The sequence below is a fragment of the Megascapheus bottae genome, chromosome 3, assembly GCF_031878675.1.
Source record: "Megascapheus bottae isolate mThoBot1 chromosome 3, mThoBot2.hap1, whole genome shotgun sequence".
In the NCBI taxonomy this organism is placed as follows: Eukaryota; Metazoa; Chordata; class Mammalia; order Rodentia; family Geomyidae; genus Megascapheus; species Megascapheus bottae.
The window spans coordinates 54,109,388-54,127,137 of record NC_143511.1 but is presented as its reverse complement, the minus strand read 5'-3'; the positions used below and the strand labels follow the sequence as shown (position 1 = coordinate 54,127,137).

Genomic DNA, 17,750 nt, shown 5'->3' with positions numbered 1-17,750 from the left:
CTGGCTTTTTATGTGTATGTGGTACCAAGGAATTGAACCCAGGGCTTCATGCATGCTAGGCAAGCTCTCTACCAGCCTAAAATATGTCCATATTTTTAGTTGTTATTTGATTCTTGTGTAATTGTATAACACACACACACACATGTCTATTTTTTAAATAACTATTTTCAGTCTTTCTCTGAGAAATCATTCATATTTAGGTAAAGTTTTGATTTTAAGCTTTTTGGTATTGTAGAATATACTGCAGATGTTGATGGAATGTCCATTGTATTCAATTTTTTGAAGTCAAAGATAATACTTCTAGGTTTTGTATATTGTTTAGAAGGGCCTTTTTTCCAGAATTTTTAAACTAGTCTGTATTTTCTTTTAGTACTTTTGAAAATTACAACTTTAATTGCTTTTATGGCTGTGGAAGCATAAAAGGACAGTTTTTCTTTTACCTAGCATACTTTGATATTCATTTTAAAACTGACTTCTCTCATCAAAACGTTTTCTGTGATTTTTGTCCTTTCTATCACTTGTTTTTATTGTGTGTCTTTTGTATTATTGAGGGCTTCTAATATGGTATGGTATATTAACAGTGATAATAGGCATTCTTTTCACATTTTTACTTCAAGTGGTACTGTTTTTGCCCCTCCCCCCTTCCCCTGCCCCTGTTTCTCCATCTCCCTCTTCTCCTTTCCCCTCGGTCTCCCTCTTCTCCTTTCCCCTCCTTCCCTCTCCTTTTTTGAGTTCTCCCCCCTCCCAGGGTCTTATATATACTAAGCAAGTGCTGTAGCATTGAGCTACACCAACCCCTATCAGTACATTTCTCATGTATGTTTTTTACAACTTAATTACTTACTGTTTTATAGATGCAAACATTTTAATTCAGGCTTTGCCTTCTTGACTTCCTTGCTCTCCTGTACACTACCACATGAATTATGCCTCCAGCACTTTATTCTGTTTAGTTGGAGATGGAGTCTTGTGGACTTTTCTGCCTTGGGTGACTTTGAATCTCAAGTTTCTCTACCTCAGCGTCCTCAGTACTTAGGATTACCTAGGCATAAGCTACCAGCAACCCAGCTCTTGTCATTGATTTGAAAAATTAGGGAGTGGTCAGGTTTTGGCTAGATTAGAAACTTGTCAGTTTTCTTCCTACAGTACTAAGGGTTATAGTTTTATCAGATGGCTTCCTGATGCTCTATTGTGATCATAATTTTTCTCCTTTAATCAGATTATGTGATTTTTCTAAAAATTGTTAACTGTCCTTGCAATCTTGGAATAAGTTACACTTGATTTGCTGGTTTTGTTTCTTGCACAAAGTTGGAATTTATTATGCTTGCTTTTATGTAAATGTTCTTGAGTTAGATCAGCCTGTACTTTTTATTGTTGGTTGGTATGTTAAAAAATACTTCGTACTGGTCTCTCAAATATTTGTCAGAACTTTCAGAGCGTGAAGTTTTTTTTTTTTAGCTCAATTTTGAGATTGGGACCTCATGCTTGCTTGACCCTGTATTAGTCCTGTACTGTTTGAGCCACACCTCCAGCTTGGCTTTTTGTTGGTTATTTTGGAGATGGAGTCTAATGAACTTTCCTGCTTGGACTGGATTTCATCATAGCTTTGAACCATGATCCTCAGATTTTATCCTTCTGAATAGCTGGGATTACAGGCATGAGCCACCAGTGCCTGGCTTATGGTGACATTTTGGGGAAATGTGAGTTGTTTTCCTTCTAGAGCTGCAGTACCATTTTATATTTCTGCTTTGTTCCAGTTTTTCTATATCATTATATTCTGAACCATTAGAATAAGAGCTGATCTGATTATTTTCCCATTCTAATTATCATAGTATTTTTTTAACACTTCCCTGTTTTGGAACATATAGCAAAGAAAACTACCTGACTTAAATAGAATAAATCCAGGAAGATTAAAAAAATTATTTTTGTCAGTCTTGGGCCTTGAACTCAGAACCTGGTCACTGTCCTTGGACACTTTTTGCTCAAGGCTAGCGTTTTGCCACTTGTGCCACTTGGGGCTTTTTCTGTGTATGTGGTCCTGAAGAATTGAACCTAGGGCTTTGTGCATGCTAGGCAAGCACTCTACCACTAGGTTATGCTCCCAAGGAAATAACTTTTGAATTTGTAGCTGATAAACATCAGACCATGTTAATTTTATGAGTATAATGGGTAGGAGAAAGAAAGGGAAGGTAGAGGCTGAGCATGTACAAGTGCATTCCGTTTGAGTAATTCCAAGAAGGTCATTGTGTCCAGAACCAAAAAAATGAAGATGAAGGGCCAGCTGGACCATACTCCAAGAGCCATATGAAATCACTGAAGCATTTTAGACAAAAATCATTACCCATGCCTTCTACAAAAATCCATTCTGCTAGCAACATACAAAATAATACTTGATGCCAGATGTGGGGTGTCCAGTCAAACAGCTCTGTAGTCTAGGAAAGATCATGGTAGTTTGGACCAGTATTATGGTAGTAGATTTGGAGAGACTGGATACAGTTGGGAAATAAGATTGTCATAGATGTTTAATTACTGAAATTATTTGCTTCTTTTTGTGTATTCATTTATATATTGGTCTAAAATAGACATAGCTCACAGTATCACTTTGTAATATTTGGCATTTGTAACTTTTTAGAAGTATTTCATTTCTCTATTTAACTGAATGGCAATGCATACATATAAGAAATGGCCTCTGAAGAAATATTCTAGCCCTTCAAAAGTCTAAAATTGTAGGAAAATTTTCAATGTCGAGAGTATTTTCATTGGTGTGTTTTATGATATTGCCTCCTTTTTTTTTTTAAGCTATCCTTAAGTTAATTGTAGTGCTAGGAGTAAAATCAAAGAATGGTAAACATGAAACATTCTTTTTTTTTTTTTTTTTGCCAGTCCTGTGGCTCAAATTCCGGACTGGGCACTATCCTTAGACACTTTTTGCTAAAGTCTAGCACTCTGCTACTTGAGCTACAGTGCCACTTCAGGCTTTTTCTGTGTATGTAATACCAAGGAATCGAATTTAGGGCTTTGTGCATGTTAGGCAAGCACTCAACCACTAAGCTATGTTCCTGGCCCCATGAAACATTCTTTATAGTAATTTTAGGTAAGTAATTGTGCAAACAAGAACTTGGGAAATAAGGAAGGATAGTTAATCAAATGAAAATGTATAATGTCATATACATACAATATTTGCATACTGTATCTAGTATAGTTTTATATATCAGAGTATTAATAGTTCTTTATTCTTTTAATTTTAGGAAACCAAAACTCTTTTTCCAACTTCAGAAAAAGAATTATTTTTGGCAGAGCACAGTGACCTTGAAGAAGGTGGACTGGATTTGACTGTGTCATTAAAACCAGTTAGTTTCTATATATCAGATAAAAAAGAAATGCTTCAGCAGTGCTTCTGTATTATAGGAGAGAAGAAGTTACAGAAGATGCTTCCTGATGTGTTAAAGGTACTGCATTACTTAGTATACATACATAGAAATCAAACCTTTTTTGAAGCAATCATTTTACTGAGTATAGTTTGTAATTGGATGTGAAATAAGAGAATTTTGAGATATATAAATAGCCTTGTATATTAAAAAATGTGGAAATATGTTGGAAAAAAATGTGGAAATATGGGAATACTGTTAAATTCAGCCAGTGGTAGTATTTAAATTGGAATATCTTCAGTCTCCCTTGGTGCTTTAAAGTATAAATAAAATCTGATGTATACCAGTGACAGTTTATACTAGCACATGTTTTATCACATTTAAAGGTGTTTTTATGTGGTTATTTATGAAATTATTTAATTTTACGGTTGTAGAAATAGCTCTGGGACAAGTTAAGCCCAAGATCAAATACTTAAGACATATGGGAGAAGGTCCTGACTAGTTAAGCCTTTGTAAGAATTACTTAACAGATTGGCTACTGTTAACTTATTGAACTACTTTTATTTGTTCTTCCATATTAAAAATATAACTTTATGTATTCCCATCAAATTTCCAAAATATTTATGCTATCATTTTTTTAGTTTTCATCCTAGGAACAGATAGATGTAAATCTATTTGAGACATGTGTTTGTTCCTTTTTTTTGGTTCGTCGTGGGGCTTCAACCCTGGGTCTGGGCAACCCTGGGTTGCTGAGCTCTTGAGCTCAAGACTACCACCTTACCCCTTGAGCCGCAGTGCCACTTCCAGTTTTCTAGTGGTTAATTAGAAATAAGAGTTCTCGTGGACTTGAGTGCCTGGGTTGGTTTTGAACTGTGATCTTCAGATCTCAGTCTCCAGTCTCCTGAATAACTAGGATTACTAAATAACTAGGTGTCGTGTGAGCCATGACACCTGGCCATATACTTGTTTTATTATTAATTTTTTTTTTTTTTTTTTTTTTTTTTTTTTGTGAGTCCCGGCCTGAACTCTGGGCCTGACCACTGTCCTTGGGCTTTCTCAAGTCTAGAGCTCTACCACTGGAGCCACAGCACCACTTTCAGCATACACTTTCTGTGCATGTGGTACCGAGGAATGGAACCTGGTCTTTGTGCATGCTAGGCAAGCACTCTACCACTAACTAGGCCAAACTCTTGGCCTCATATATTTGTTTTATCATAAAACTTTTCTAACTGGATAATTTCACATTATTATTTTTTTATTAGTTATTTACTTACTTATTTGGTGCTGGTTCTGGGGTTTGAACTAAGGTTCTGAGGGCTGTGCCTGAACTTTTAATCCAGATCTCAGCCTCCTGAGTAACTAGGATTATAGGTGTGATCCACCAATGTCCAGCTTGGAATTTTGTTTTACAGTTGTAGTTTTACAGTTTCTTTTCTTTTTTTTTATTCTTTTTTTTTTTTTTTGCCAGACCTGGGCCTTGAACTCAGGGGCTGAGCACTGTCCTTGGGCATTCTCAAGGGCTAGAACTCTACCACTTGAGCCACAGTACCATTTCTGGCTTTTGCCTATGTATGTGGTACGGATGAAATGAACCAGGGTCTTTGTGCATGATAGGCAAGCACTCTACCACTAGGCTAAACGCCCTGCACCCTTTTTTTTTATTCCTTTATATATTTTTTTTAATTAAAATTTTTATTTGGGGTGAGAGGGGTGGGAAGTCCAAGGTAAGAGGGATGAGAACAGGTGATCTTTTGTTTTAGCTTAAGAACTATTTTTCCAGTTTCTGTTGAAACTATAGTACATAAATCCAATTAAAAATATCATTTCCTTTAGAACTGTTCAGTAGAGGAAATTAAAAAACTATGCCAAGAACAATTAGAGCTACTGTCTGAAAAAAAAATCCTGAAGATTCTTGAGGGTAAGAATATTTCTGCATGCTGCTAACATAAAACTGTGTACTTTTTTCTCTTTCTTGAATGTTACCTTGATTTCATTATTGGGTAATCATTGAACATTTTTTTTTTTGGGTGCTGAGAAATATAATTTACATATTAGAATAGAATCTCATGGGCTTGAGCTCAGGACCTAAGCCCTGTTCTTGGACTTTCTCAAGACTAGAGCTCTACCACTTGAGCCTCAGCACCACTTCCAGCTTTTTTCTATGTACATGGTACTGAGCTCTACCACTAGGCCAAACTCCTAGCCCCTCCTGAATAGATTTCATGTATAGTTATAGTATGATATATAGAAAATGAATATTTAATATATGGCAATGTAAGCTTTTATCTTGTTATAAAGTTAAGGAAAGTATATGAAAAATACTGTGAAAACTACAGGGAAGGTAAAGATTCTTTTGAAAATAGCATTTCTCTGCTTTATAATTTTAATAGCTCAGTTAACTATTGCATATTATTTTAGCTCAGCTATGGCTTATTTGTAACTGGAACAATCCCTTGAAATTTTACAAATGTCCATCTGAAATAACTTCAGTTCTTATATCTTCTAGAATGTTTGATTTTCAGCCTTTTCCTTTCCTTCATTTTCTCTCTTCCTTCCCTCCCCTCTCCCTTTCTTTTCTTTTTTTGAAACTTTGCAAGGATATTAGTATTTACATAATAAAACAACAGAGACTTGCAGTTTCCAGATAAAAATAATTCTTAAAAATATAAATTAATTAAATGAATTTTATAACTCTGGAAATAGATTTGTAGGAACGTGGTTTCAGTATATGCACATACTCTTGTATATGGCAAGATAAGACAATGAGGAAAAAAATGGAAAAGCTCATTGTTTTAAATATAAGCAGTTGAAAGTATAATTATGAAGTGTTCAGATGTGTTTTGCTTTTAAAAGTGGAGCTCTGCTCTTGACTAATTTCTGCTTTTTGCAAGCACGTTTTCAATGGTTTGTTTCATCTATAAGGTGACAATGGTATGGACTCTGAAATGGAGGAGGAGGCAGATGATGGCTCCAGGATGGGATCTGAGTTAGTCAATCAGTAAGTACAAACACTTTCATTGTCACTTCAGTTTCTTTGTTATTCCCATGGAGGTTTTCTTTTTCTTCTTCTGTTTTTTTCTTTTCTTTTTTTCTCTTTTTTCGATGTGGGATGGGGGTGCAGTTCTGGGGCTTAAACTCAGGGTTTGGGTACTGTCCCTGAGCGACTTTCACTTAAGGCTAGTACTCTACTACTTAAGCCACATTACCACTCTGGCCTTTTCTGTTTATGTGGTACTGAGGAATGAACCCAGGGCTTCATGTATTCAAGGCAAGCACTAAGCCACATTCCCTGTCCTGGAAGTTTTCTTTCTTTTATACTTTTTTTGCCAGTCCTGGGGCTTGAACTCAGAGCCTGAGCACTGTCCTTGGGCTTTCTCAAGACTAGAGCTCTACCACTTGAACCACAACACCACTTCCAGCCTTTTCTGTATATATGATACTGAGGAATCAAATCCAGGTCTTCGTGCATGCTAGGCAAGCACTCTACCACTAGGCCAAACTCCCAGCCCCTGGAAGTTTTCTTTATGTCAAAGATTTCAGTGTTTTAATTATCTAAAATAAGTTCTGATATGCTGTGGCACAGTAGAATAATAGATAACAGGTATATATTATATATTTCAAGAATCTTAAGTTTGCTGAATGGTTTTACTATAAAAAAAAAAACTGATAAATGAGGCCAGGTGCCAGTAGTTCGCAGTATAATACTAGCTCGCTACTCAGGAGACAAGAGTTTAGGAGGATGGAGATTTGAGGCTATTTAGCTTAAGCATAAAGTTGACTATCTCAACCAATAGCTGAATGCTGTGGTATAAAACTGTCATTCCAGTTACATTGGGTGCTGAAATGAGGAAGATAGAGGTTCCAGATTAACCCAGACAGAAATGTTCACAAAACCCTAGTCCAACAGAAAAAGTTAGACATGGTTATATGTGCCTGTTATCTGAGCAATGGTGTAGCAAAAATAGGAAGGTTATGGTCTGGGCTGGCTCCAGGCAAAAAACAAGACCTCATCTTAAAAATATCTGTAGCAAGCCAGGTGCTGGTAACTCATACCTATAACAGTAGTTAAGATATAATACCTATAATAGTTGGGATCTAAGTACCATAGTTCGAAGCCAGCTGGGGCAGGAAAGTCGATGAGAATTGTATCTTCAATTAACCTCCCGAAAAAGGTCAGAAGTAGAGTTGTAGCTCAAGTGGTAGAGTTCTAGCCTTGAGTGAAAAAGACTAGGGACAGTATTCAGGTGAAGAGATCAAACCCCAGGACTGACATAAAAAATAAGAAAGAAAAAGAACAAAAGGAAGAAAAAGAGAGAAAAAGCAAGCAAGCAAGGCAGCAAAAAATGCTAGAGAGTAAAGTGGTAGGTGGAGTGTCTTCCTTAGCAAACACAAAGCCCTGAGTTCAAATCCCAATACTAAAAGGGGAAAAAAGAAACCCAGTAAAGAAATAAATGAAAAGGAATTATAAATAGGGATAAATATAAATGTGAAATAACTGGAAAAATAAACATTGTATTTTCCTCACCTTTACTTATTGTATGTGATCTGACAATGTTTATGGTAGGCTCAATTATCATGTTGGTTAAGTGTATTAGTTTCCTTTTTTACTTAATATTTTCAGCATAAGAGTGTGTTTGATTTGGAACTAACTCCATCTAGGTTGAAGGAACGCCTGTACTTGGCAAGTAGGGCCTAACAATGCTAGATATGCTTTGGAGATAGAGGAAGATGCTACAAGCTAAGGAGTGTAGATGTCCTTTTGGGAACTGGAAAATAAATGAATTTTCCAGGGAGCTACTAAAAGAAATACAATATTCTATGTTGATTCTAGTTCTCTAAAATTCACTTTAAGTTTATAACCTCAGAACTATTCAAGAATAAATTTCTTTTATTTTAGTTACTATATAATTTGTATGCGTTGTTGTACACAACAACTGTTGTAGTGGTACATACCTCGTGTGCTGTATCCTCACCTGTAATCTCATCACTCATTTGTAGGGACAACAGGAAAGTATAAGGTCTTGGTTTATCTTTGTGTATGTGTGTATGCTGGTCTTAGGGCTTGAACTCAGGGTTGGGTGCTGTGCCTGAGCCTTTTTATTCAAGGTTAGTACTTGACCACTTGAGCCACAGCTTTACTTCCAGCTTTTTGGTAGTTAGAGATGAATGTTGTGGACTACCTGAGCTGGCTTTGAACTGAGATCCTCAGATCGCCACCTCAGTATTAGCTAGGATGACAGATATGAGCCACTAGCATCTGACTACTTGGACTACCTGCTTGGTTTATAACCTAGTCAGTTAGCCAAAGTTACAGATCAGTTGTCTAAAACTATAAAGGGGTTTTGTTTGATTTAACTGTAAAGATTTTTTTTTCTCATGCTGTTTAATGTACTTTAGATGCAGTATGATATAAAACAACTTCTTAATCCCTCTCATAGGGAAAAAAGTGAAATAAAAGGAAAACAGGAAAGAGTGAAAGGAAAAAGAAATGAGAAGAAGGAAAGTGGTTAAGGGGAAAGAATGGCCAGGGAATAGCCAAGGGAAGAGACTGAGAAACTTACCTTAACATTTAGTCTGGCAGTTATTATTGATATGTTGGTGAAAATTAAGCATCACTGACTTTGACTCTCCTCATAGTAAGATTTAGAAGAACTTGCTTGATAGGTGTATTTCATGTCTTTTGATTCTAACATTCCTCCCCTTTTTCTTCCTCCTCCTTCTCCTTCTTTTTTTTTTTTTTTTGCCAGTCCTGGACTTGAGCTCAGGGCCTGAGCACTGTTCTTGGACTTTCTCAAGGCTAGAGCTCTACCATTTGAGCCTCAGCACCACTTCTGGCTTTTTTTCTATGTATGTGGTACTAAGGAATTGAACCCGGGTCTTTGTGCATGCTAGGCAAGCACTCTACCATTAGGCCAAACTCCTGGCCCATACATTTCTTCTTTTGAGATGCATTATTGAATTACTTATACTCCAGTTTTAAGTAATCAGGTATTATCCAAAGTCCCCATTATTCAACTGTGATGGGGAGGAGTACAAAATCTCCTAGTTTTGATTTAAGAAGGTGATACAAAGCTGGGTGCAGTGGCTCATGCCTGCAATTCTAGCTATCTACTCAGGAGGCTGAGATCTGAGGATCAAGGTTCAAAACCAGCATGGGCACAAAAGGACCTGAGACTTTATCTCTAATTAACCTCTAGAAAACGGGAAGTTGGGCTTGGCTCAAGGGTAGTGTGATAGCCTTGAGCCGGAAGAACTGAGGGACAGTGTCCAGGCAGAATTCAAGCCCCATGACCCACAAAAAAAAAAAAAAAAAAAAAAAGAAGGTGGTACAATGTTTAATGGACTGACTAGAGCAGGTATACCTCAGATCTCACTTTCCCTTCATTAATTACCTTTAGTGAAGGTTAGAACCTTTGTGCTTTATTTTCTTTGTCTTTTTAATTTTTTTTGCATTATTAAATATTTAAATTTTTTTGTTTTTTCCTTTTTTTTTCTTTATTAACGTTGATTTTTACATCATTTTAAATGACAGGTTTAACAAACAAGTGTTCAAGAGGGGAATCTCTATTTACAATCACTGGGACTTAGTATTTAGAACTTAATCAAAATTAGGCTAAGGGTTTGTATGTCATAGAAACATTAATTTTTGAAAATAAAACATATCTATAGAGTCATAGGTTTTTATATCTATATAGTTATGTTTATATTTCCATTACCATGTCTATAGCATTGGGTATGCAGATATTGAGTCCTCGCTCTTGTACTCTTTGGATTTAATAGCCACATATTAAGGATTCCAATGCTCCTTTTGTTCCTTAGGTCTTGACTTGTCTCACTCAACATGATTCGCTCTAGACTCACCCACTTCCCTACAAATGCCATTATTTTATCTTGTCTGTTGGCTATGTAGAATTCCATTGTGTATATATACCACATTTTCTGTATCCATTCATCTGCAGTAGGGCATCTGGATTGTTTCCATCACCTGGCTATTGTGAATAGTGCAGAGATGAACATAGCTGAGCAGGTGTCCTTATCATATCTTGGGTTATGATGTTCAGGGTAGGTGCCCAGAAGTGGTATGGCGGGATCATAGGGAAGGTCTATTTTCAGTTAAGAAACCTCCACACTGCTTTCCAGAGTGGCTGAACTAGTCTGCATTCCCACCAGCAGTGTAATAGGGTTCCTTTTTCTCCACAACCCTGCCAGCAACTGTCATTGTCTGAGTTCAAAATCTTGGCCATTCTTATTGGGGTAAGGTGGTATCTTAGGGTTATTTTTATTTGCATTTCCTTTATGATCATAGATGATGAACATTTTCTCATATGCTTTTCTGCCATTTTAATCTCTTCTTCTGATAAGTCTCTCTTTAGTTCCCTTGCCCATTTAGTGAATGGTTTACTGGGTTTGGGGGGGGATTAATTTCTTGAGTTCCCTGTAGATACTGGATATTAAGCATTTGTCAGATATATTATTGGTAACTATCTTTTCCCAGTTGGTTGGCTGTCTCTCTACTTTTGCAACTATGTTTTTATCTATACAGAAACTTTTTATTTTTAGGTAGTCCCATTTATTGAGTCTCTCTCCAATCTGTTGTGACCCTGGGATTCTGATCAGGAATCTTTTGCCTGTGCCTATCAGTTCCAGTGTCTCTCCTACTTTATCATGTAGCAGTTTCACGGTTTCCGGTCTGACGTTGAGGTCTTTGATCCACTTTGAGTTAATGCTTCTGCATGGTGAAAGACTAGGGTCAACTCTTAGTTTTCTGCATGTGGCTGCCCAGTTTTGCCAGCACCAATAATTGAATAGACTGTGTTTGTTCCACTGTATATCTTTGGCTCCTTTGTCAAATACAAGTTGCCTATAGGTATGTGGTTCTATTTCTGGGTCTTCTATTCCATTGATCTTCTGGTCTGTTTTTGTGCCAATACCAAGCGGTTTTTGTTATTATGGCTCTATACTAGAGTTTGAAGTCTAGTATTGTAATACCTCCAGCATTGCTCTTTTTGCCTAGAATTGTTTTGGCTATTCTAGGTCTTTTCTTGTTCCATGTGAATCTTTGAATTATATCTTCTATTTCTATAAAGAATGTCTTTGGGATTTTGATGGGGATTGCATTGAATTTGTATATCAATTTTGGCAGTATAGCCATTTTCACTACGTTGGTTCTCCCTAGCCATGAGCATGGGATGTCTTTCCATTTCCTAGTGTCCTCTTTAATTTCTTTTGTTAGGCTTTTGTAGTTTTCATTGAATAATTCCTTTGCATCTTTGGTTAAGTATATTCCTAAGTATTTTATTCTCTTGGGGGCTATTGCGAATAGGATCATTTTCTTGATTTGGCCTTCTGTTTGTGTATTGTTGGTGTACAAGAAGGCTACTGACTTCTGAAGATTAATTTTGTATCCTGCCACTTTGCTAAAGTAGTTTATTAATTCTAGAAGTTTGGGAGTGGAGTTTGTTGGGTCACTCAAGTAGAGGATCATGTCATTTGCGAATAGGGCTAGTTTAATTTCTTCTTTTCTTATGTGGATCCCTTTGATGTCCTTTTCTTGCCTTATTGCTCTGGCTAAGGGTTCCAGCACTATACTGAAGAGAAGTGGAGAGAGTGGGCATCCCTGCCTAGTTCTTGATTTTAAGGTGAATGATTCCAGTCTTTCACCATTTAGTATAATAGTGGTTGTAGGTTTGTCATATATGGCTTTAATTATTTTGAGGAATGTACCTCTGATTCCTGTTTTTTCTAGTGCTTTCAACATGAATGGATGTTGTATTTTGTCAAATGCCTTCTCCGCATCCAGAGAAATTATCATATGATTCTTATCCTTAGCTCTGTTAATTACATTGATTGATTTGCAAATGTTAAACCACCTTGCATCTGTGGGATGAAGCCTACTTGATCATAGTGTATGATTTTTTTAATTTGTTTCTGGATTCTGTTGGCTAATATATATATATGTATATATATATATATATATATATATATATTTTTTTTTTTTTTTTTTTTGCCATTCCTGGGCTTGGGCTCAGGGCCCGAGCACTGTCCTTGGAGTTTCTCAAGGCTAGCCCTCTACCACTTGAGCCTCAGCACCACTTCTGGCTTTTTTCTATGTATGTGGTACCGAGGAATCGAAACTGGGTCTTTGTGCATGCTAGGCAAGCACTCTACCACTAGGCCAAACTCCCGGCCCCTGTTGGCTAATATTTTATTTAGTCTGTGTTCATTAGAGAGATAGGTCTGTAGTTTTCTTTTTTTGTTGGGTCTTTCCCTGGTTTGGGGATGAGAGTAATATTAGCTTCATAAAATGAGTTTGTTATTGCTCCTTTTGTTTCTATTTCTTAGAATAGTTTCAAGAGTATAGGTTTTATTTCATCTTTAAACATCTTGTAGAATTCCGCAGTGAAACCATCTGGACCTGGGCTCTTTTGGTTGGCATTTCCCTGATTGCTTCCACATTTTCATTGTAAGATATTGGTTCGTTCAGTTTGTTTACCTCATCGTTGTTCAGTGTGAGTAGCCTATATTTATTTAAGAAATCATCCATTTCTACTAGATTTTCTTGTTTCTTTAAATATAGGCCCTGGTAGTACTTATTCATTATGGACTGAATTTCTTGCAGATCAGTTGTGATTGTTCCCTTGGGGTCTCTAATCTTGTTTAGAGTCTCCCCTCTCTTTTTTTTTGATTAATCTTGCCAGGGGTCTGGCTATTTTGTTGACTCTTTCAAAGAACCAACTTTTTGATTTAAAATTTTGTGTATAGTAGATCTTATTTCAATCTCTGATATTTCTGATTTTATTTTTGTTATTTCTGTCCTTCTGGTTGTTTTAGAATTAACTTTTTCTTACTCCTCTAGGTGTTTCAGTTTTTTTTTTTTGTAGGTTATTTACATGCTCTTCTTCTGTCTTTTTAACATGTGCTCCTAGTGCGATAAATTTGCCTTTTAGAACTACCCTGGCTGACCTTTGTGATGTTTCTTGATTGTCATTACATTCAAGGAAGTTTTTAAATCTTTTCTGATTTTTCTGAGTTATTCAGAAATGTGTTGTTCAGTTTCCAAGTGATTGAATGTTTTTGACTTTGACTGCATTGTTCAGAATTAGTCTGACTCCACTGTGGTCTGATAGAATGCATAGGATTATATCAGTCCTCTTGTATCTGCTTAAGTTTTCTGTATGAACTATTATATAATCAATTTTGGAGTGTGTTCCATGTGCTGTTGAGAAAAATGTAAAAAGTTTCGCTGTTGGGTGGAAGACTCTGTGTATATCTGTTAAGCCCAGCTGGGCTATGGTGTCTGTATATCTGTTAAGCCCAGCTGGGCTATGGTGTCCTTTAAGTCGATGATGTCTTTGCTTAACTTTTGTTGAGTTGACCTGTCATTTGTTGAGAGTGGTGTATTGAGGTCTCCCACTGTGATTGTGTTTGAGTCTATCTTGTTCTGCAATTCTAAGAGAGTTTGTTTGATGAATTTGGGTGCTCCCGTGTTGGGGGAGTAACTGTAACATTCTGGGCATGGATTGTACCCTTTACTAATATGTAATGGCCATCGCTATCTTTATGTACTGATTTTACTGAGAAGTTAATTTTGTCGGAGATTAAGATTGCTACTCCTGCTTTTTGCATGGTGCATTGGAGTGGAAAATTCGTTTCCATCCTTTCACTTAGAGTTTGTTTCTGTCTTTGGCAGTGAGGTGAGTCTCTTGGAGGCAACATATATGGATGGGTGGTGTTTCTTAATCCAGTCTGCTGCTCTGTGTCTTTTGATTGGATTGTTCAGCCCGTTCACATTTAGTGAAATTATGGAGAAGTGGTCAGTGTCCATTGTCATTATTTATTTTTACTTCTAACTTTCTTTCTCTCTCTTTTTCCCCCCTTTTATGTTTAGTGAATTATAGATATTTGTTTCTTGATGGGGGTTCTTGATGTTCTACAATTTGTTCTCGATTAATTAATATTTTGATAACGCTGGTTTAGTGTGCATGTATTCATAAAGCTTCTCTTTGGAGTGAAATATTCTTGTTTCTCCCTCAAATGTAAATGCTAGTTTTGCTGGATATATCAGTCTGGGTTGGCAGTTGTTGGTCTTCAGGACATCAATGCTATTTTTCCAAGCTTTTCTTGCATTTAGGGTTTCATGGGGAGATCTGCTGTAATTCGAATTTTTTTCCCATTGTAGTATAGCTCTTTCTTTGTTTTTGCAGCATTTAAGATCAATTCCTTGGTATTCAGGTCTAGTGTCTTTACTATGATATGTCTAGATGAGTTCCTTCTAGGATCTTGCCTGTTTGGAGCCCTAAAACCTTCAATAATGTGAGTATTTTCCCTTTTGAGGTTGGGGAAGTTCTCTGCTATGATTTTGGTGAATAAGGGTTGCATTCCTTTGTCCTGAAATTCGGCGCCCTCATCAATCCCTATTATACGAAAATTAGACTTCTTTGCTGCATCTGCCAGGTCCTGGAGTTCTCTCTGTTGGATTCTGACTGATTTTTCCAAGGTGGTGATTCTCTGTTCCAGCTCTTGTGTTTTATCTTCTGTTCCTGATGTTCTATTCTTCATCTCAGTCAATCTACTGCTTAATGCCTCTATTTTTGCTTGAAGTGTGGACACTGAGCTGATCAAGTCTGCTGAGAGGGTATTGAACTTTTCTTCCACTTCTCTTTTGAATTGGAAAAGTTCCTTGGAAATTTCTTGCTTTTGTTTTTGGAATTCAGCCTTCATTTCCAACATCATTTCCTTGATTTGAGTCATATTTCGTGTCTCTTCAGGTGTCATTTCTTGGGATGGTGACATCTCTCTCGGCCCTTCGCTCTTGTTTCCTTTTGGGCTTTGTGTGGGACTTTGATTATTTATGTATGTCGTAATTCGTCTTTGCACTCTTCTAGGCATGAGAACTGTTGTTGTAGTTCACTCTGTGGTCGGTAGGTGGAGGTCTTTACTTGGATTGGGACCGGTGGTTCTGAGAATCTGTGTATACCTGTGGTTCTCAGCCAAATTGATTCCGCTGCTGACTAGGTCAGAGTTTGCAGCTTTTGCAGGTGTTCGGCCTGTTCCCAGAGGCTGTGTGCTGCTGCATAACTAGCTCTCAGCCCAACTAGTGGCCTCACAGTGGGCTGTGGGATAGGTCTGCTCACTTCAGTTTCAGCGGGATGGGTGGATGGTTGGTTTTCCTGCGCTGTTTCCAGGTCCCCGGCCAAGGGTCTGAAGTTTGGGGGTTTCCAGGAGCTCTCAACTGGACCAGCTGGTTTCTGCTCTGTTCCCAGGGGCAGTTCCCAGCCAAGGATATGGGCTCCAAGGGCGGAGCCGCGCCTTTCTGATTCTCAGAAGGTGAGCTTGGCTACTGGTCTGCCCTTCAGTTCCCTGCTTTGTTTCCGCCGCTTTGGCCAGAGTCTGTGACTGTGGGGGGCCCCTTGATGCTGTCTTGCTGGGGATTCCCAGCTAGAGGGTGCCTGGCTCAAAATTTGAGTGGGACAGATGCTGGCTTTTCAACTCCCGCACACCCCACCCGCTTTTGGAAGGCAGGGTCTCAGCCATCCCCACTCTCCAGATCCAGTGGCCTGGGAGAGGAACCTATTGGGCAGGTGGTAGCAGGGATACCTCCGCCCCCTTTGGTGGGGTGCTGGGTTTTAGCGCCCGCCTGCCTGTCAGTCTCCAGTCAATGGCCTGGGGGAGGGGGCTGTTGAGGGAAGGGACAGGATTCTAAATTCCTGTCCCCCCTGCATTTGCCAGTCTTTCTCGGGCAGGGTGGAGGGGTCTGAGTTAAGTTCTATAGCTCGCCACCAGCTCTGCTTTCCCGATGGGTTTGGGGACCCACTGGGCTACCCACTGGGATACCCACTGGGCTACTCACTCCTCTGCCTTTGGCTGTGGGCTGCTCCAAGGTGTTGGAGAATCAATCACTCCCCTCGCATCTCAGCCTCCGCCTGTGCTCCAAGTCTGGGTTCCGCTGCTTGCTGTTCTGGTCTGTGCTTGTTCCTGTGTCTGCTTCTGCCGCTTGCTGGCCTGGTCTATGCTGGTTTCTGCGGCGGTTGGGGCTGCCTGGCCCGGTGCCCTCCGCCGCTGCTTTTCCTGGCTTGGAGCTGGCGGCAAGGGGTGGGGGAGGGGTCCTCGCGTTTGGAATTCTTTGAGAAAGTTGGATGTGAGCTTTATCTGGATTTCTTTTCCAGTTTGAGTCCTTCTCCGTTGCTTCTTGAGTTGTTGTTGTGGATTTCTTAAGGTAGTTGGCTCGTGGGATTCCCTGGTTCTCTCTTTTTGTGGGAGAGAGCTAGGTTAGTCCCTATTGTCTCGGCGCCATATTTCCTCTACTTTAAATTTTTTTTGAAATGGTTTCCAATGTTAAAAAACAAAGCAAAACAAAATTCCAGCAGTTTGCTGGCACCAGTGATTCATTCTTATAGTTCTAGCTGCTCAGGAGGTTTGTGATATAAGCCTGGGCAGGAAAGTCTATGAGACTCTAATTGATCACCACAGAAGCTGAAAGTGGAGCTGTAACTCAGGTGGTAGAATGCCAGCCTTGAGCAAAAAAAAAAAAAAAAAAATCAGAGATAACACCCAGGTGAGTTCAAGCCCCAGGACAGGCACAAAAAACCTTCAGAATGGACTGGAGATATGCTCAATGGTATAACACCTGCCAACAAGTGTATGACCCTGAATTCAAAATGAGGTATCACTCCCTAACAATTGAGTAGGAATCAAATTTAAGAACTGTTGCATATACATAGTTTTTAAATATACATATTTAGCAAAAGATAAGGGATGGTATTATCACCCTAGAGAAACAAAGAAAATATATTGAAAACAGTTGAAAAGCTTTAGCATTTCATATTGTTGAAAAACTATTAGGAATGTTGCAGTACTTGTGAAAGTTAAGACTTCGGATAGACTACCTGACCAGTTAATAAATAATAAGTTAGTAAGTTAATAAATAAGATAATATTCAGACTTGGCATTAAGAGGGCTGTCTTCATCTGGAGACAGCCTGGCAAAAACTATATAATAGTTAATTAGCACTAACAACAAGAACAGGTATTTGGCCTATAATGTTGGATGATTAAGCACTAAGCAATGTGTTTGTAATGAAATCTAAGTCTTGAATATAGTGCAGTGAGATAATGAAGACTGAAAGAATAAAAAGCACACTTTTGGGAAATGTTAGCAATGTTTGAGAATTGCTTTTGCTAAATATCTTTAAATGAATATGCTTTTATTGAGTGATATTGAGGGAGATATCAGTAGAAATGAAGCTGTATTTCCCTTTAGATAGTAAGTAGTGTTAAGAGAATTTCCTAGTTTGAGAGGACAGATTTGCAATTCTAAGTAGGTTATTTATGAATGTTTTCCTAGCTACTTCTACTTTCTTAGCAGAGTATAGGAATGTTCTATCTA

The 17,750-nt window shown here is 38.1% G+C and overlaps 1 protein-coding gene across 1 annotated transcript in view; it reads left to right on the top strand.

The window, feature by feature from the left end:
- Nucleotides 1-17,750, top strand: part of Caap1 (caspase activity and apoptosis inhibitor 1) — a 41,364-nt gene that overhangs the window by 2,856 nt on the left and 20,758 nt on the right. The window contains exons 2-4 of the mRNA XM_090330070.1: nt 3,246-3,446; nt 5,199-5,283; nt 6,288-6,363. Coding sequence (XP_090186196.1) covers nt 3,246-3,446; nt 5,199-5,283; nt 6,288-6,363 — 362 coding nt within the window. The remainder of the gene's footprint in view (nt 1-3,245; nt 3,447-5,198; nt 5,284-6,287; nt 6,364-17,750) is intronic.